This window comes from Tenrec ecaudatus, chromosome 16, assembly GCF_050624435.1.
Source record: "Tenrec ecaudatus isolate mTenEca1 chromosome 16, mTenEca1.hap1, whole genome shotgun sequence".
In the NCBI taxonomy this organism is placed as follows: domain Eukaryota; kingdom Metazoa; phylum Chordata; class Mammalia; order Afrosoricida; family Tenrecidae; genus Tenrec; species Tenrec ecaudatus.
Window position 1 is genome coordinate 755,791 of NC_134545.1, and position 20,258 is coordinate 776,048.

Below are 20,258 nucleotides of genomic sequence, written 5' to 3' on the forward strand. Positions count from 1 at the left end.
GTATCAGGCATCAAAAACAAAAAAATCCTATCATTGTGAATGAGGGGGAGTGTGGAGTGGGGATCCAAAGCCCATCTGTAGGCAACTGGACATCCCCTTACAGAAGGGTCTCGGGGAGGAGACGAGCCAGTCAGGGTGCAATGTAGCAAAGACGAAACATACAACTTTCCTCTAGTTCCTAAATGCTTCCTCCCCACCCACTATCATGATCCCAATTCTAACTTACAAATCTGGCTAGACCAGAGGAGGTATACTGGTACAGATAGGACTGGAAACAGGGAATCCAGGGTGGATGATCCCTTCAGGACCAGTGGTGAGAGTGATGATACCAGGAGGGTGGAGGAAGGGTGGGGTAGAAAGGGGTAACTGATTATAAGGATCTACAAATAACCTCCTCCCTGGGGGATGGACAACAGAAAAGAGAGTGAAGGGAGACATTGGACAGTGTAAGATATGACAAAATAATAATTTATAAATTATCAAGGGTTCATGGGGGGAGCGGGAAGGGAGGGGGAAAATGAGGAGCTGATGCCAGGAGCTTCAGTGAACAGCAAAGGTTTTGAGGATGATGAGGCCAACGAATGTACAAATGATTGTGATAAGAGTTGTATGAGCCCCCAATAAAATGATTTAAAAAACAAAGAACAGTAAGGACACGTTTTTTGCAAGCTAAGAACTGGAAGGGAGGGTCAGGAGGGCACGCATGCTAGTGAGAATGCTTCCAAGCAAAGACCAGCTGGAGGCAACAGGGACGACTAGGAGTGCTTTGCTCTTGAACAGGCAGAGAACCACTGCCCTCTGTTGATTCCAACTCAAAAGGCAGAGAACTACCCCGTAGGGTTTTCGAGACTGTCTTTGTCAATATTCCAGGAGCAAATAGCCTCATGTTTTTCCCATGGAGGAGAGGATGGATTTGAAGTGCCAACCTTGTAGTGGGCTAGCAACCCAATGCCTAACCCATAGCACCACCAGAATTCCTTCCACAGTAGTGTTAGGTGACATCAAATGGGTGCCAGTGGTCTGGGCGCAAGTCCTTGATGTCTCCCAGGTTGGCCTGTATCTGAAGCACTGGGGATACAAGAATGAACAAAGGAGGATTTTGTATGTGCTGTTTTTTGCCAAAAACTGGCACACTGAGATGGCTGGGAGAGCAGGTGCATTGTCATGGTGGCAAAACTGTCCTGTCTCCCACCTGTACAAATCAAGCCTTTTTTAAACCACACACTGGTATGCTATCTTTTCAGAACCTTTAAATAGAAAGCGTGATTAACAGTCTGAGCTGGTGGAATGACCTCCATTCCGACTCGTGACAACCGCATGTGACAGAGGAGAACTGCCCCGCAGGGTTTGCGGGGCTGTCTTCGTCTTTACCGGAGCAAATCACTGGCTCTTTCTCCCTCAGAGCCACTGGGGGGTTCAAACCTTTTGGTTAGCATTCAAGCCCTTAATCGTTGTGAGGACACACCTCTTTAAAATAACCCTATGCAATCCCAATTATTAAGACAAAAAAGTTACATCTATAACATGGAGCTATAAGAAAATTGTGAAGCGGTCTCTAGATAACTTGAATTTTTTAAAAACATATACAAGGGAGTACCCAAAATAAACTGGAATTTTTTTCAAAGCCATGTATTTAAATTTTTTTACAAAGCAGCCTTATCACCTTCAAACTACTCTCCATTATACTTAATACATTTGTCGAGTCTGCGATTCCATTCTTGGAAATGTTTTCAAACTCATCTGTTTGGGTGGTTGGCAGCACCTCCCTTGTATTTTTCTTCACCTCTCCTACAAAGTCAAATCAATGTCCTTTTATATTCCTTTTCATTCACAAAAACAAAAGGAAGTCATGAGTTAGGTGAGACAGGTGCTGGGGCAGAAGAGGCTGTTTTTGCCAATAACTGGAGCACTGAGATGACTGCGTGAGCAGGTGCATTATCCTGACGGAAAAACCAGTCCCCCATCTGCCACAAAGCAGCCATTTTTTGTCACACACTGTTACACAATCTTTTCAGAACCTCTAAATAGAAAGCTTGATTAACAGTCTGGCCTGGTGGAACAAACTCCAAATGTGCTACCAATTGAGATTTCTTGTCTGTTTGGGAAGTTGACAGACAAGACGTACAGAATGAGATTTGTCCTCAATCGATATTTCACCTTTTTTGAAATGAGAAAACCACTCGTACACTTGAGTTTTTTCCACAGTACTGTCCTTGTAAGCTATGTTCAACATCACAAACATTTCTGTGGCATTTTCCCCAAACAGGAAACAAAATTTCACAGCCACGCACTGTTCTCTTAAATCAGCCATCACAAAAATCAAAATTTGAGCAAAACTGCTTTTATGAAAAAATTCAATGTGACCAAAGAGAACTTTCCCAGGCGATGCCACTGGATGCAGTGCTCAGAATGAGTTGCTGGATGCTGGCCTAGTAGGAAAATGCGTTCTACGAAAGCTCCACCAATTTTCCCCGTTGTTATTTTTTTTGGGGGGGGGAAGAGGGGTACCCCCTCATATTTTTATGTTCTTTCCAACCATTCAGACATACCTTTTACAATTCCATTTTTTTAACTTCTTTAAACTTCTACCCAAATGAAAAGAAAGAGTTTTCAAAAACAAAATAGTCTGTGCACAGTCTTTGAAAACGCCAACAAAAACAAACCTCCTCTACAAGGACAAGTACTTTGAACAATTTAGATGTATTTTCTCTCACCAACAAGTAGACACCTGAGCAAAGACCTGCTGACACGCAGATCGGGGTAGCGTGGGCAGGCAGAGGAAAGAGCATGTCCAAGGGCCCAGCGAGAAAAGCCCGACAAACGCATGACTCACTTGAGTACAGGCAAGCTGATCAATGAGACTGAAAAGGATGAGGCAGGTCTGATAAGGAACTGATTCTGACCTCTACGTGTACAAGAACCATAAACCGCTCCTCACAAATGAGACCTGGTGTGGTCTGCTCCTGGTGCAGACCGTGTAGTATGACAGACGACGCACTGCTCGGTCCTGTGCCACCCTCACGAACTTTGCCAGGCTTTCAGCCATTGCTTCCGCCGGTGTGCCAATCCACTAACTCGTTGATCCTTCACTTGGCCAAACATGAAATCCATCTGCCACTGGAGCCTTTTGGTAAAACGGCCACAGAACGTGAAACCAAGTCTTACCATGTCCTTAAAAACCACTGCCAGCGAGCTCACCGCCACTCTCGGGGACCGGGTCCCCAAGACCATCGGGGCAGACGAGCCTCACCTTCCTCCTGCTGGGTTTGAACAGCCGTCTTGGCGACTAGCAGCCCAACAACGTTAATTCCACTACAGCGCCACGGCTCCTTGCCGCCTAAGAAATCCACCGCCGGCGTTCTCCCCGGCAAAGCGGGAACGCGCGCACACACAGACAGACACACGGAACAACGCACGCACCAGGAGAAACTCCGCGGGGAGGAACCGCAAGCGCGCGGCGATCTCGGGCAGCCGCGGCGGGCTCGGCTCCCGCGCCGCGCTGGCTGCATTCACGCCGGGCTGGAGTCCCCGTGAGACCGTCACCGGCCCGGGGCGGGGGGGGGGGGGGGCGGGCTGCCGAGGACCCGCTGAGGCGACTTCCCCTCACGTCGGCCGCCGGCCGGGCCCACCTCCCGCACCCTAAGCAAGCGCTCCGGACGGCGCGGGGCCCCCTCGGATGTCGCTCTGAAATGAGTTCCCGTTATTCCGGCAAGACCCGAGCGGCCGCCCGTCCGCGGCGCTGACGAGCCCGCGTCCCGGAGCCACGGCCGAGAACGTTCCTGGGGACGCGGGCGTAACAGGCACGTCAGGGCGCCGGGAGCAGGCGGCTGCCCGACCGTCGCGAAGGCCAGGGCCGCTCCGACCTGCCGCCCGGGCCCCCGCACAAAGCGGGCCGCGGCCTAGTCCCGGCGCGACGCGGCAGGAGGCGGGGAGCGGGCAGCCTAGGTTCCCGGAGGCCACCGGAAAAGCGCCCGCACGGCCGCCCGAGTCGCCCACTTACCGACCTCAGAGCTCGCGACTCCGGCCGCGCTGGGGCCGGCGGCAGGCGGGACGCTGAAGCGGAGCCACAGCCTCTCGGCGCGTCCGGGAGGCGGGGAGGGCGCGGCGCGCGACTACGGCGAGCCGGAAGGTCAGCGCTCCGCCGCTCCTGCAGCTTCGCGTCGGCGGGCGGCGCTCTCGCAGTGGCCGCGCCGATCCTGGCCGCACGGGGGCGCCAGAAGCCACGGCCGCCAGGGAGACGTCGAGGAAGTGGGGAGCGTCGAGACTTCGACGGGCTAGAGCGGCCCGGCGGGTCGGCGGCCAACCGGCCTGGGGCAGCTGGCCAGTTAGCCGGGTTGGGGGCCAGTCAAGAGAGAAATGAAGGAGACTTAAAGCGGTTGTCCACTTTGGGCGGCCACAACCGAGGGCGGCACCGACTGCCATTCGTGCCACACGCATTGATGCCCACTGTATGCCCGGCGTGGGCGGGACGTGACGCCCCCTCAGAACGCCAAGCTCTGCGGCCTCCGGAGCTGCTTTCTCTTCCTGGAGTGGGAGAAAGGCGAGGCGGGGCACACCCGAAGCACAAACGGGGGTGAGAAATGACCCTCCCAAGGCGTCGACAAGTACATCATGATAAAAAGGGAGAAGATTGAAGTTGGATCCCCAACCAATGTCCACAGACGCAGCAGTCAAGAAATCAAATGACGCTGCATTGGGCAAATCTGCCGTACTTCTAAAAGATGCCATTTTCGTCTGGCAAGACCCTAAGTCTCCGTCTACCAAATGGGGGCTGGGGGGAGCAGGTGCGCAAAGACCTGGGGGTCTTTCACTGAAACCTACGCTGCGCAGGGCCGGGGTTGGCCTGTCCTGCCCCCTGCCCAGGTGCAGAGAGGGTGGTGACCCGAGCCCAGCGGCCCTCACCCTGCACCCAGGACTCCACGTTCCTAGCTAATCTCTGCTCGTCACAGCCCCCCCCCCCCTCAGCCAGGTGCTGTCCGTGTCACATTCTGCTGCACAGGAACTGCCCATGTGGCGTTTGTCTGGCAGGGCTGTGTCCTGCATTCTGGCCACACCTCCCCATGCGTCCCCTGCACACCCATCTGGTCCACAGTCTTTCAACATTCCAGCTGAGGTGGGAAGGAATCAGGAAGGAACCAGACTGCCCACCAGCTCCTTGTTCTGCAGGCCGAAGGGGTTCTGTGGGGGAGGGTGCAGGAAGGGGGAAGAACCTGCCTGGAGGGCATCCCTCTGCCTCAACCCGTCTCTGGTCTCTGGTCATCAAACATCTCTGTATATATATTTTTTTACGCCATTTTGCGGGCTCAAGTTATATATATATATATATTTTTTTACGCCATTTTGCGGGCTCAAGTTTGCCCTCATTTGGTCATGGTCATGGTATTTTCAGTTGCCTCATATGCATGCCCAAACTGGACAGTGAATAAGCCCAAAGTAGGTTTGATGTCTTCACATGACAGTGTTGGTGAAGAATTTTAAGTATACCACGGACTGCTGGAACAAAATTTGACCTGGAAGAAGTACTGCTAGAATATTCCCTGGCAGCAAGGGTGGCCAGACTTCATCATATGTACTTTGGCCATGTTGTCAGGAGGGACAACATGTTTGGTAACACAGAGGGTCAGAAAAAATGAGGAAGACTATCAGTGAGGTGGGCTGACATAATGCCTGCCAACAATGGGCTCATGTGTAGCAATGATTGTGAGGAGAACAGAACCAGACAGGATTTTGTTGTACGTTGAGACTATGAGTCAGAACTAACTCAATGACCCCTCACAATAACAAGGCCCCCAGCTTGGAGCCACTATGCCAGAGGAAAACTGGGACAATTAAGAGTCCAGTCTCAGATAAGTGTGCTGAAGGTATATGTTTGATATTCCAGAGGAAATTTCAAACAGCAAAAAATAGGAGCAAAGATATCTGTAGCAAACAAACACAAATAAGCGCATGCAAAAATGCTCTACCGCTGTAAAATGACATGAAATAGTTATTGGGAGTTCATAGTTTAAGGTATTGAATATAAAATCGATTTTCTGAAATATAAATGCCAACCTAATCCACAATTTTTAAACTTAAAAAACTAAACAAACATGTACATGAATGTTCTTAGCAGTGTTCATAACCAAAAACTGGGAAAACCAAAATATCCATCAACTCAAAATATGGGTAAATGTGGCTTCTGGCAAGATGTCACACCAGTACACACACTAATGCTACAACACAGACATGCATGCTTACCAAAGAAGTTTACTTGGTAAACTGATCAACGTATAGAATACTAATAAATTGATGTGGTCCATCCACACGGGGAGTATTGTGAGGTGCTGTCCAGTTGATTCTGACTCATAACGTCCTCGTGTGGCATAGTTGTACTTCCCCAGATGGTTTCTGGCTGTCATATATATGGAGACAGGTGACCAGACCTTTCTCCCACATAGCCCCTGCATGGGTTCTGACCACGCTGACTTGGCCGTTCGAAGCTGAGGACGCAGCCACAGCGCCACCAGGGCTCCTAGTGGAGCTCTACTTGCCCGTACGAAGGAATGACGTTCTGATACATGCCACAATCTGAATGGGTCTCGAAAACACGATGCTGAGTGAGAGGCCAGCTACAGAGATGGCAGATTGCATGACTCCATCTATATGAAACCCATGACGGGCAGCAAGCCTGCGGAACAGCAAGCAGACTCCTGGTTGCCAGAAAGGGGCGGGGGGGGGGGGGGCGGGGAATAAGGGAAAATAAGAAGTAGGGATTTCGTTTCAGAACAGTGAGAACTTCTGGAATTAGTGGTGATAAATTCACAACTTGGGGACACCAGGGGGATTCAAAAATTGTTGGGAATGCCATTACCATTTATTTCATTCCAGTTTTCTAGAAACTTTTTGAAGCTCCATCCACTAAAATCCACTAAACGGAAATGCTGTAAAATAGTGGTTCTCAACCTGTGGGTCGTGACCCCTTTGGGGTTTGCACAACCCTTTCACAGGGGTCGCATAACAGTAGCAAAATTACAGTTATGAAGTGGCAACAAAAGGGTCCGGGTTGCAGCATTAGGAAGGTTGAGAACCACTGCTGTAAAAGGATGAATTTACGGTAGATGAATGGTATCTCACCAGAGTTAATAAAACAACAAAGTATAGTCTAAGAAATGCAAATTATGGGGGTCGGAGTGGAGATCCAAAGTCCATCTGTGGATAATTGGACATCCCCTCACAGACGGGTCATAAGAAAAGAATGAGACAGACGGGTGCAGCACAGCACTGACAGAACACACAACATTCCTCTAGTTCTTTAACCTCCCCCACCCCTGACCCCAGTTCTACCTTACAAATCCAGCTAGACAGGAGCATGTCCACTGGTACAGATAAGAGCTCTCCACACACGGAATGCAGGACAGATAAAGCCCTCAGGCACAGCAATGGGAGTAGCGATACCATGAGGGTAGGGGGAAGGTGAGGGGAGAAAGGTGGGGGGAGAAACGGAATGGACTACAATGACGGACGTATAAAGTCCACCCCCGGGGGGAGCAGGGAGGGAGGGAAAAGAAAAAAAGAGGACCTGATGCAAAGGGCTTAAGTGGAGAGCAAATGCTTTGAGAATGATTGTGGCAGGGAATGTATGGATGTGCTTTATACAATTGATGTATGTATATGTATGGATTGTGATAAGAGTTGTATGAGTCCCTAATAAAATGTAAAAAAAGAAAAGAGGAGAAAAAATGATTAGGGCAAAGAATGTATAGATGTGCTTTATGCAATTGATGTATGTATATGTATGGACTATGATAAGACTTGTATGAGCCCCTAATAAATTGTTTAAAAAAAAATAAAGTCCACCCCCCTCCCCGAGGGGACAAACAACAGTAAGGTGGGTGAAGGGAGATCGGGGGCTGTGTAAGATATGAGATATGATATGATAAATAATAATTTATCATTATCAGGGGGAGGAAAAAAAGAAGAGCGATTCCAAGGGCTCAAACAGAAAATATTTTGAACATGATGATGGGAACATATGTACAAATGTGCTTGATACAATTGATGTATGAATTGTTATAGTAGCTGTAAGAGCCCCCAATAAAATGATTTATTAAAATGAAAAGAAATAAAATCTTCAAATATGAAAAAAAAATCCTTCATATATTTATATATATGAAGTTGAGAACTCGCCCCCTCGGCAAAATGCAGGTATAGAGGCCTGTGCTGCCGTTACACATGCTGAAAGCCGTCAAAGGAATGACACGGCGCACATGCGGCAGTTGGAGGGGGTTAGAGTACTGAGTAGAGAGAAGCGTTGACCTTAGTAACCAAGAGAGACCCCTGTGGTACACGGAGCTTTCGCAGGGAGCACCCTGCAACCCCAGCCGTTTTTAGGGTGCTTTGGGCATCAGAAGTAAAATCAAGACTTAAAACCAAGCTCAGGACATTCCTGTAGACTACCCACTCAGCTCGTCACGGCCCAGAGCAAATGTCTAGCCCCATCGTCTCACCCTGCCCAATTATGCCCCCAATGGGGTTTCTACACTCAACACATAGCCTCCCTCCCTCCCTCGGCTGCTTTGACCAGTGCCCTCTCACATACAAATCCCCCACATAACTTCCTACCTTGGTCCTGCCAGAGGTCAACTGCTCTCACAGACAACCACTTAAAAAGATCCGCCCCTTCCTATTGTGCACACCCATTTTATGCATCTCGTCCCAGCTGCCCCAGCTCACGACCCCCACAGCCCTGCTTGCCCCCTCCCTCCGCCTTCCTTGCTAATAGAATGACGATTTGTGCATCGCTGAGAGAAAAGCAGCCCCCGGCTCCCATAAGCAGGAGGGGGTGCTGAGGTGAAAGGACGGGGGACGGGGAAATGGCCTTCTAAGAATGCTTCTCAAGTGGGCCAGTCTGAAGGACACAACCCTTCACAGTTCCCTCCTAAGGTACCGCCGTGTTGACAGGGAACTGACTCGGGCCTCCAAAGTGCCCGTGCCCTTAAACTGGGGTCTGCCAATAGCAGATCAGAGTGGCTGCCCAGGCTTGTGGAAGTGGTGGTCATTAGACCTAGGGGGACCCCTGGACTGGTGAGTTCCCAGTGGAAAGGGACTCAGAACACCATACATCAGTGAAGTGGACGGTTTTGATCTGTTGGGTGGGAGTTTCAACTTGGCAGACCATTCCAGGGAGTTTCCCCCGGCACCAGCCCCCATGCTGAGGGGAAACAGCCCAAGCAAAGGGAGATGGGACTGTGTGAAGCAACAGCTTGGGGGTAGGCCACAGGGGGCGATGTACTTGCATAGGGACTCCGCACGCCAACAGTGTCCAGTGAGATCGTTACAAAAACTGAGGATGTTACAAGCGCAACACCTTACGCCCCAGGGGGATGATTGACAATGATTTACTTTCCTGTGTTGCTGGGGTTTGTGTTTCCCTGCCCTGAGTTTGCTTTGTCTGTCTTGTTCTCTGAGTTCGTTTGCTGCTATTGTGAGGGCAGCTGGTCTTAGGAGGTTTTGAATTTGTCATGATACGCCGCCAAAATAAACCAGTCCTACATATCCCAGGGACAAGGAGATGGATTACAGGCCTCTACTAACTCTAGCCCAAAGCCAAGAACAGTTCGTTCCGATAACCTGACCCTGCTCTGAAGTCACCTTTGTGAAATGATCACTGACGACCGGGGTGCTCCCGTTAGGTGTGGTAAAGAAAGCAGACGGTGCCCAGCTATCAACTGACTTTGTATCTGGGGTCTAAAAAGGCTTATAGTCAACCAAGCAGCCATCCAAGGGAAGCATCAACTAAGTCCACATGGAAAGAAGCACACCAGCTGTGTGACCCGAAGACAATAACAAAACTCAAATACGACAAAAGGGAAAAGCATCAGGCCTAAATTGCGAAGATCCAATCTGGAGGTTACGGAGGACAGTGGGAGCCCAAAACCCGTCTGCAGAGTCCGTCGCCTGATTAAGCCGCTGGGGTATGGCTTGCCCGTTTCTCCCCTGGCCTCTGAACAAAATGGTCTTCTCTTTCTTACCCACTATTTGTATTGTCACCTCTGTATTACTGCTTCATCCTTACTTGACCCTTTTCTGTTTGTTACTGTTCCTGTTGGGTTCTCCAGTTGGCGAAGCACAGGAGGAGTCGGGGCACAGAGCTAAGAACGGATGCCAAGGGTTTATAGGGGAGGGAGGGTGAGGGGGTGGAGGGAGCCAACAATGTAGGTGGAACGGGTGAGAGAGCACTCTCTAGAACTCATGATCACACACTCAATTTAAAAGTGATTTAGTCATGAGCTAAGGGGGGGGGGTGGATTTTCTAAAATTGATTGTAGGAAGGATTGTACAACTACTCTGGTCACGACTGAACTACTGAATTGTGTAACACGTGGATTAAATGCCCATAAAGCTGCTTTAAGAAACAACAACACTGAGCAGGCTGAGAGGAGGGGGCACCCACCTCCTGCGCTTCCTGTCATCAAATCTGAAGGTGGTTTCCCCTTGTGTGTGTTGCGCAGGGTGCCTCTGTGCAGGACTGTCCATGGGCAGGCACCACCCTCGGACCGAGACTGCTCATCGGAGCCAACAGCCACCCACCTGCCGGCTCACCTGCTGGCAGAGCCCGGGCCTTAGCCACAGCCGCCTCCCTTGTCCTCCCTTGGCACTCAGCGTGCTCCCCAGGGAGCCAGACGTCATAGACTCATGACGTGCCATCACCCCCGTCTACTGTGCAGGTGTGGGGAGCTCTTGACCAGAAGAGTTGGCAATGGAGGATCATGTTCATAAAATTCATACATTTTAATAAGAAAATCGTGTCTTTAAAAAAATAGGACCTCTCCATGCAGAGAGGTGGGCACTCAGCCAAGGCGCTGTGAGTAGAGGTGGGTGACGCTGGAGTCAAAAGTCAGAGTGCTGCGGCATGCTGGGACCTGAGTGTCAGGGTGGGCCGGTGGTGCAGATGTGCCCAGGGCACCTGGCCCAGATCCTCGCCCCACTGTGAGGGCCAGGCAGGCCTCCTGGTCCTGGAGGGTCAGCCTCCAGGGCCTCTCAGTCGGTGTCTCCTTCCCCCTCTTCACTGCCCCCCAGGGGGCTGGGAACCTGCAACACAAGAGCAGAAAACAATTGTGCAGGAGTGCCCCCACCCCCCCTGAGGCTACCTCTTGCCAGGGAGGAACCTCTGGTGGGCATCTGGCTTCTGCCCACCCAGGAGCTCACAGAAATGTATGCTGGCCACCCCCACCAACACAGGGACACGCCACGTGAGGAGAGGCAGAGAGGGACAGGGAAATGCCAAGCGAGGGAGCCAAAGGCAGGTATGATGAAACACCACGTGGAGAGAAGACAGCAGGAGACCCGGGGAAGTGACAGGGGAGGACACAGGGGAACACAACTGGAGCACAGGTAGAGGCGGCCCCGTTTCAACAGAAGCTACAGAACCCTGCAGGGACACCAGGTGCTGGGGGAGGGGGGAGGGGGAGGCCTTCCCCGGGAGCCTCCAGTGGGCTTGCAGCCCAGAGCTGACAGAATGTATATTCGACTGTGACTGGTCGTCCCGTGGCATGGCAGCCCAAGGGCTGGTATAGTCGGAAAGAAAGGCAAGTGTGTGTGCCCGTCTTACCCCTAGCCAGATGCTAACTTGTTCAGGGCTTGACCTGGGGGTGGGGGACCTCAGAGGAAGGCCGTGTCCGGCTGTGAGGACACTGGCAGGGGTGAAGACCCTTCAAGGCTCATGTCCTCGGGGACACGGCAGAGAGCAAGCAGGCACTACTACTACACTAAGCCCGCAAGGGGTCTGGACGACTGCTAACTGCCAGTGTTCACAGAAACTCCAAGACTGGTTTCTCTCGAGAGGGGAGGCTTTGGAGCATGGCAGGCACCCGCTCTGTGTGGAGGAGTTGAGCCACCGCGGGAGACAGCATGCGCTCATTGGTCCTGGGTGCCCTCAGTCCCCACTGACTTCCTGCAGCACCCAGTGGTTCACTCTGTGCCCTGCCCTGCCCATTTCGCTGACTTCCCTGCCCCACTCAGTCCTGTGGATGTGAGTGTGCAGCCCAGGATGTGGAGAAGACATGACCCAGGCTCCCAGTAATTTCAGAAGCTTCCCTCTGGAACCACGCTGGACCACCAAAAAGGATAGGAATTCTGGGCCCCTCTTGGGGCAACAGGGCAGGCTGCTGCAGCCTCGGGGTTTCCAGGCAGGGATGCCCTCCTCCGCCCTCACCAAGACAGATCTGGCAATTAAGCCTGACTGTGTGGACATGGCATCCAGCCTGGCTCTGGCCTGGCCACCGGGCGAGAGGTGGGCACAACGGCATACGGGATGAAGACCGAGTGTGAACTGAAGGTAGGCTGCACACCAGTGTCCTCAGCTCTGCCGGGGGTGGGTGGCAGCTCAACCTCCCTGCAGAGGCTGCTGCTGTGTGGGCAATGCCGCCAGGCACGCATGCCGCACGCAGGAGCCCTCCAGCGCCCCGTGCCTCACCTCTCCCCACCTTGCAGAGGCAGGGCGCAGAGCCGCCATGGTATCAGACCCACAGAGATGGAGGACCGAGGGCCCACTCACGGCCTGGCCTTGTTTCCTGCCAGCCCTGCAGGCCCCGAGGCTGCGCCGTCCAGGGGTACAGGCGCTACCAGTGCCTTGTTGCTCCCCACTGTGGAGCAGGAGCACCACCCACATGGGAAGCCCTCCCCGGCCGTCGCCGGAGCCCTACCTTGGAGGCTGGGCTGGCTGCGGCGAGGGCGGAGGCGTGGAAGTCGTGCACGGGCAGCGTGCTGAGCCACCGAGCCATGGAGTGCTCGTGCCGCTCCGCCTCCACAATGCTGGGGAAGATGTGCCGCTCCTTGAAGGCAGCGATGGCGCCCTCCTCCGCTGCCCAGTCCAGGGGCTCGTGCAGCCCGTCGCCGCCGAAGCGCTGGTTGTACTTGTCAAAGTGCACCCGCTCCAGCACCAGCCCGAGGCCCGGCGCTTTGGGCACGTCCACCTTGGTGGGGCCCCAGCTGCAGGCCAGCAGGCTCTCAGGGGCGTGGCCCCTCACGATGGCCACCACCAGCCCCACCATCTTACGGATCTGGTGCATCATGAAGCTCTGGCCCTTGACAGTGATCATGGCGAACTCCAGGCCGTCCCGCAGGAAGGGCTCCCCGCAGTGCATCTCCAGGACGTAGCGCCGTGCGCTGGGCTCCTGAGGCCCCTTCTGCGACGTGAAGTTGTGGAAGTTGTGCGTACCCCGGAAGCAGGCCAGCAGCCCGTTGACCTGCTGCAGCGTCTCGGCACTCAGCCGGAAGCTCTCCTCCTGCACATCCCGGTCCTTGTGGGCAAAGGCAAAGGTGGGCAGCATGTAGCAGTAGGTCCTGGCGTCACACCTGTTCTTGGAGTTAAAGCCGCCCGTGACACGCTTCAGGCCTGGGGGTGGGTGGAGGAGACCAAGGATGGCACAGGTCAGACACACCTGCGTGTCGAGACTCTGAACCCACGGGGGCTGGCTGTCACAACGGAACTCAGACTTAAATGGGGCGGGGGGGTGAGGGTGTGCTTGAAAACACCATTGTCAGGAAAGCCTGTCAATCACAAAGGGACCGAATGGGACGACCTCACTCGAACTAAGTACCCAAAGTAGGCAGCTTACCCAGAGACCCGCTGGCGGTTGCTGGGGCAGACAGGAACCCTGGCTGTGCAGTGGGTAAGCGCTCGATGGCACGTTGCACCGTGAGAAAAAGATGAGGCTGGCTGCTTCGGTAACGAGGACACAAGGAAACAACTACCTGCCGTCGAGTCAATTTGGACTCACAGCAAGCGACCCAAGTGAACAGAGTAGAACTGGCCCTATGGATCTCCCATGCGGCGGAGGAACAGGCAGCCTCATCTTTCTCCCATGAAGCAGCTGCTGACTTTGAACTTGCAGCTAGCAGCCCCGCTAAAGATGACAGCCTCAGGAACCCAAGGTCGCTGAGAGTCAGCATCCACATGATAGCCATGAATTCTGGCTGACCAGAGGCGGGAGGGGGCCAAAGGGAGGGCAGTTTGGGCAGCATTCAGGGTCTCTCTACAGGGGGCGGGACAATTGTTCGATGGATAATGTGGATCGTCCTACTGATCAGCTTAACTGGTGTCCCTGCACGGCACACACGAACATCACACTGGCCAACGCTGCTTACGTGTACAGAGCACGACAGTCACCTGAAGGCCAGTAGGGGTGTGCTCACATGGGCAGCCGAGGGACCGCACAGGTTGTAACAGTGCCAGCCTGGCCCAAACTCACCTGGCACGGAGCTGCTCGGCGGGTGAGCTGGCGCTGCCAGGGGCAGCCCTGAGCGCTTGCCTTTTACGGCCGGGGAGTGGAGTGTCACACAACATTCGACGGGCCAGCTCGCCATACTGCACAGCCAGCACCGCTGCCCGGGGCGCACATCCCCGCAGGGCCTGCAGGCACGCTGGTTAAAGCGCTCTGTGCTCGGGGAAAGCTGGTGGTTTGGACCCACCGCTGGCTGTTCGCGCTGTACTAGAAAGACGTGGCGGTGGGCTGCTTCCATGCAGACTGCGGCCGAGGAAATGGGGTGGCTGTGCTCTGTCCTGGTGGACTGTTTGCCTGTGGTCGGAATGGACTGAGGGGGCAGGGGGCTCAGCCTGGCACTCCTCCCTCCCACCTGTCCCTACGCTTGCCTGCTGTGGACATTTTGCCTCAGTGGGCGTGTCCCCCCATGACCTGGGGGTGACGTTGTCAAGGAGCACGTCACAGTACAGGATGAAGTGTGCCTGGTGCCTTGTTTTGAACACCACAAAGCTGGACACGGTCCGGCAGGGGAAGCGAAGCAGCACTAGAGTGAGTAAGTAGGTGCTGTGGAGTTATCCCTGGAAGAGGGAAGGGTGGAGGCGGCCACAGCAGCCAGGGGCTCAGCTCCAGGCACAACATCGTCAGCTGCCAGAGTCCAGAAAGCCCTGTACAGGAGCCCTGGTGGCTTAGTAGCTACATATGGGACTGCTAACCGCAGGGCCAGCAGTTCAAAAACACTAGCTGCTCCTTGGGGGCGAGATGAGGCTTGCTACTCCCATAGTTACACTTCTTGGAGGCGCACAAGGACCTGACGTGATGGCCGTGAGTTCGGTTTTTGATGGCACTGTGGAATAAATAAGTACTGGACTGCTAATTGCGAGGTCAGTGGTTCAAACTACCAGTCACACCAGGGGCTAACAAGGCGGTTGCCTGCTCCCGTAAAGACTTGCAGTCTTGGACACCCTAAGCAGGATCGCTCGGAGGAGTGGCAACGACTCGATGGCAGCAGGTGGGCTGGATTCACCTCACTGTGGTTGAGGAGGCGAGGGTGGGAGGCACAGGCTCTGCACTTCAAGTGCAGCCACCACACATCCATCAGAGGACACTGGCGTGCTACTGGGGTGCTAGGGGCAACAGCAGAGATTCTGGACAGAGACTAGGAAGAAAGGCCTGGTGAGCTCCTTCCCACAGTCAGCTGATAGAAACCCAATGGATCAGGAAGGTCTAATCCTGCATGGGACCAACTCTGGGGCAGTTCATAACTGCCGATGCCTCTGTGGTCTTGGGGATGAGCAGGAGGGAGGGGCTCTGGACCCTGGAAACACCTTGTCCTGTGGGAAGTCCCTGCACGGTGAGCTAGAGCCAAGACCTGAGACTCTACCTGGTCTCTGAGAACTCATGTCCTCAATAGGGCTTTTGTCTAAGGAGAAGCAGTGGTGTGTAGGAAACGCCCCCAGGGAGACAAGTGCTCAGAGGTGCCCTCAAAACGCAGGGTGGCCAGAGACCACGTACCACAGGCACAGGTATGTCCACCCACTGGCATTTCTGTAGTCATTGTCAGGCCTTTCCTCCTCATCTTAGTCCAGAAGCTCTGCTGGCACCTGGTTTAGCACCCCAGAAGCAGGCCAGCCTCCCCTGGCAGATGGCAGTGGGTGGCTGTGCATGAGATGGCCTCCGTGTGGAAGGTGGGAAGCAACCACTGAGTCCTCCAGGCCTCCAAGCAGGCTCTGCCCGCTGGTTACAGGCAGGAGGCCCCAGGCTGGACAAGATGACCACAGGTGACAAGGCCGGAGCGTCTTTAAAGAAAAAGTCCACAGTCACCCCATCTCAGCAGCATGCCCGGCACCCAGCATGCACTGCAGGGAGGGGCTGAGGGTCGGGCTGGCACACCACCATAGCTCCCAGCTGCTCGCTGTCTTGTCGGCTCCTGTGCCCATGCCCGTCCCGACTCAGCTTCCTACCCTTAGAAATGCCATCATGGGAGGCGAGTGGGCACAGCCAGTGTCACCCGGAGATGGCAGTCTGCGGCCACTGTAGTCAGACTCACCCAAAACCCGAATGTGAGACGGGAGGTGGCTGTTGACCTTCTCCAAGACATCATCAATCAGCCACACCTTCAGGGACACCACCTGGCCAGCAGCAGACACGCCCTGTAAGGAAGGAGGGGGTGCAGGGTGCTCACTCTGTGTCCGGGGCCTTTTGAACAGGATACCCACACAAGACCCTGGGACATGCAAACAAGGGGCTCACACAGCTGCGCACCCACAGTTGGGAGGATCAAGTACCTGGCCCATGGTCGAGATACCAGCACTGAAAGCACGATGGGACACAGCTCTGCCGTCACATGGGGGGCTCCCCACTGAAAATTCAATGGGCACTCCACAGCCCCGACACAGTTGGGGCTCCCCAAGTTGGGGTAGGCTTGATGGCACCCAGCTGTTCTAAATGTCTCATCCTATAAAACCAGCTGTCCCATCCACTTTCCACCAATCATGGGACAAGTCAAGCAAACTAGGTGTTCAGTATTTGGGGGCAGGCTTTCTGCTCTGAGAAATGGTGTAGGGAGTGGACCGATGGGAGGAGGGCCGAACAGCCTGTGAACAGGAGATGAGGGAGGCTCACCCCAACCCACATGGCTGGGACATGCGGGGCCCTGCACTGACCTCACCTCAGGAGGGAAGGAAACACCTGGCCCACTGCCGAAGGACAGACCCTCACCACTTGGGAATGTGGCCTCATGGCAGAGCTCAAAGACTGAGTGGAAGGGAGGGGGGGAGCTGTGGTAGCATGGGGTACGGATCAGGAGGTGCTGGGGTAAACAAGCATGAACCGGCCTGGAGTGGGGGTGGAGGGTGGGGGGTGTGGGTCTCTCTCTCTCTCTCTCTCTCCTGCTCTGGGACCCAGGCCTCCCTTGGATCCCAGAGAGCTCTGCACTCAAGCTGAGGGTCCAGACCCCACAATTCAGTCTGTCATTCTGAGACAAGAGGTGTACACAATCTCTCCTCTGACTTCCTGGCACCCCAATCCCAAGGAGGGTGGCCAGACAGAAGCTGTGTGGGGATGGGTGGGCTCACAGCAGCCCTGCAGTGCAGATTAGAATGACGCCTATGGGCTTCTGAGGCCGTGACTCTTATAGAAGCAGAGAGCCTCACCTTGTTCCTGAGGAGCAGGTGGTGGGTTTGAACTGCTGACCTTGCCACTGCACCGCCAGGGCTCCCTAACATGGATCCAAGAAAGTTTAAGAGCACAAGGGTGGTTTGCCATGGTGGCCACACAATCTGTCTGGCACACGCACATGGCAGCAGGGTCCTGAGAGCTGACTGAGGCAGGCCGGGGGCGAGTGGTACCTTGTCTGTGCGCGCACAGCGCTGAAAAGACATCTTTTTCATGTCCTCCCCGTGGCTCTCAGGGATGCAGCCTGACCGGACGAGGGCAGCCACCAGGTCGTCCTCGATCGTCCTGAACTGCGAGGACCCGACGTTCCTCTGGAAGAAGGAGGGTGCATTTCTTCCCATCCTGCCCAAGACTCCCACAACAAACACAACTGCCCACAGTGAGCCCCCAACGTGAGACGCAGGGGGCAGGGACCACTGTCCGAGGCGTACTCGGCTTCCACAGTAGCAGGGAACCCCAGATGCTATGACCCCTGGCAAGCATCCCCAGATGCCACGTCCCCTGGCCAATGGTCTGAGGGCAGCCCTTCCTGCCACCCCCACTGTGGCACAGCCAACAAGAAGCAAGAGACGACTGCAAAGGGGGACAGCCAAGTTGCCCTGCAGGGGCTGGGCACTGAGACCTTAAGGCATGCACACACAACAAAGAACCGCCAGAGACCTCTGCAGGTGCCCGCACACCTAGTGCGGTTCAGGCCTCTAAGGTGGGGAAGATGCTGAGCTCAGCGGCTCGTTAAAAGGCTGGCTGTTCAAGGTTACCCAGAGTACCCTCGGGAGGTCTGGCAATGCAGCTGAAGAATTAGCCACGAAGACGGCTTGGGGCAGTTCGCTGTAAAGCCACATGAGGGCGCCAAAGCAGAGGCACCATCTGACAGATTCCGCAGCTGGCCCGGGTGATGCCAGTCTGGAAGAGGAGCCCGGGAGCCCTGGCGGCAGAGTGAGTTACACTGCACGGTCAGCGGTTTGAAACTGCCAGCCACTCCTCTGGAGAAAGACAAGGCTTTCTAGCCCTGAAGTCTCAGAAACCCACAGGGGTAGCTCTTGCCTGTCCTACAGGGTTGCTATGAGCCTGAACTGACTCCTTGGCAGTGAGTTTTTCACCAAGAAGAGCGTAGAAATTTGTGGTGCAGCGGTTGAGTGCTCAGCTACAAACAAAACGGTCATCAGTTCAAGCCCACAGGCCACCCTGAGGGAGGAAGATTCACGGAGAGATTCACAGCCTTGTAGACCTAGGGAACACAGTGGTGGTGGTCCTCGGCTGCACCCAAGGCGGCCCGGGGCCGCAGGACCAGACTCACCTGCATGCCATGGTAACCCTTGCCAGAATAGGCCAGCAGCAGCACCACCTTCCTTTTGGGCAGCTTCTTGCTCTGCCCCTCAGCCTCCTCACTGGTCTTGAGCTTCTTCACCTTCTGGTCCGTTTCCTCCCAGACCCTGATTCTGCCCTGCCGGTTCCGGGCCTTCTTGTCCAGCTCCTCCTTGACGCCCGCGGCGACGGCGACGAGGGCCTTCTCGTTCTGGGCCATGGGGGCCAAGCTGCAGGGACAGTGGGTTTAGGGTGACGGGCGGTGGCTGTGGACCTCAGGTCCGCTCCTATGGGCAGCGGCTGGCCGCCTGGGAAGGTGCACACCCACATAAGTTTACCCCCCAGCTGTGGGAGAACCGGACTTGGGTGCGCGCGCTCGAGGGTTTCCGAGAGAGGGTATCGGTACCAGAGGCGGCGCGGTCCCAGGCTCCGGGCTCCGCAGACGCTCCTCAGGGCCGCGGCCACCACCCGCAGGCCGAGGACCCCCATGCACGAGCAGGGTGCGCGGGGACACGGCGAGCGCCCGAGCCCGACCTCTCCTGCGACCTTCGTCCCAGACCCTGCAGAATTCAGACCCTCGCCGAAGCCCTGCCCTCTGCGCCCCCGCGGCTGCCGAGCCCACAACTGGCCTAGGACTGGCCCTGACCTCAGGGCTGACCTCTGACCTCTCACAGCCCCCTGCTCCTCCCTTCCACCCCTGAGCCCCCCGCCAGGCCGGGTCCGGGTCCGGGAGAAAGAGGGAACACCCCGAAAGCACCGTCGTAACAAGAGGGACGCGGCCCCGCCCGGCCCCACTCACGGTGCCGCGGACTGAACCGGAACCGGACCACGTGGGCGAAGGCGGAAGCGGAGCAAGTGCTCAATGGCGGCCGAGTGGGGACAAAATTGCGCGGGTGGCGAAGGCACGGCGCTGAACCAGTCTCACCGCAGACTGCAGAGGACCGGGAGCGAGGCGGGGCTGGGGGAGGGGCCGTCCGGTCTGTGGGCGTGGCCTTGGACTAACACCCACCCCACCCCCGGCAGTCTCCCGACCACATCTAGGTCCGGCTGGCGTGGCCAGGGCTTGGGGCGGGGAGAGCAGCCTGGGGGCGGGGCCGAGCAGCCTGGGGGCGGGGCCGAGCAGCCTGGGGGCGGGGCCTGGAGCACCGGGCCGCCCTCCCGATGGAAGCAGGGGCTAGGGGCACGGATAGGCTGAGCGAGCGGGCCAATGGCAGGGACGTAGCCGAGCGTGCTACAGCTGTGACTGGCTGGCTGCGCTGTAGGCGTGGCTCCGCCCACGCCCAGCTCTCAGCAGGCCGACAGGCGGGGTTGAGTGGGCGGGGCTTGTCTCGCGCAGCCGCTGGGCTGAGCTCCTGGGGGGCGGCCAAGTTGGGGCGCTGACTCCTGAGCCCATCCTGTGCCTCCAGATTACCCAACCCCCACCCACCTCCCTCACCGGAAGTGCCAGCTGGGCACTCTGACACCGAGCCGGGTCAGAGGGTGGGGGTCCTGGGCACTCACCACCCCCACCCAAGAGTGAGACCGAGTAACAACACG

General features: G+C 55.5%; 2 protein-coding genes across 8 annotated transcripts in view; both read right to left on the reverse strand.

Annotated features, from left to right (window-relative positions):
* Window positions 1-4,128, reverse strand: part of EP400 (E1A binding protein p400) — an 82,068-nt gene extending 77,940 nt beyond the window's left edge. For 4 of the 5 annotated variants that reach the window (XM_075534771.1, XM_075534772.1, XM_075534770.1 and 1 more), the window contains exon 1: window positions 4,001-4,128. The gene's annotated coding sequence lies outside the window, so the exon portion shown is untranslated. The remainder of the gene's footprint in view (window positions 1-4,000) is intronic. The other variant, XM_075534769.1, reaches the window with a different exon arrangement.
* A 6,618-nt stretch (window positions 4,129-10,746) lies between these two features.
* On the reverse strand, window positions 10,747-19,667 carry PUS1 (pseudouridine synthase 1). Of its 3 annotated transcripts, none has more exons than XM_075534099.1 (6): window positions 19,522-19,667; window positions 18,715-18,952; window positions 17,591-17,728; window positions 16,291-16,393; window positions 12,684-13,375; window positions 10,747-11,070 (listed from the first exon to the last, which is right to left on the reverse strand). In XM_075534099.1, the coding sequence occupies exons 2-6, from the start codon at window positions 18,940-18,942 to the stop codon at window positions 11,020-11,022; spliced, it is 1,212 nt and encodes a 403-aa protein (XP_075390214.1). In that variant the 5' UTR covers window positions 18,943-18,952; window positions 19,522-19,667; the 3' UTR covers window positions 10,747-11,019. The 3 variants fall into 3 exon arrangements, with proteins under 3 accessions (XP_075390214.1, XP_075390215.1, XP_075390213.1); XM_075534100.1 differs by lacking the exon at window positions 19,522-19,667 and adding an exon at window positions 19,480-19,516; XM_075534098.1 differs by lacking the exon at window positions 19,522-19,667 and adding an exon at window positions 19,129-19,464.
* Window positions 19,668-20,258: the final 591 nt, after the last annotated feature.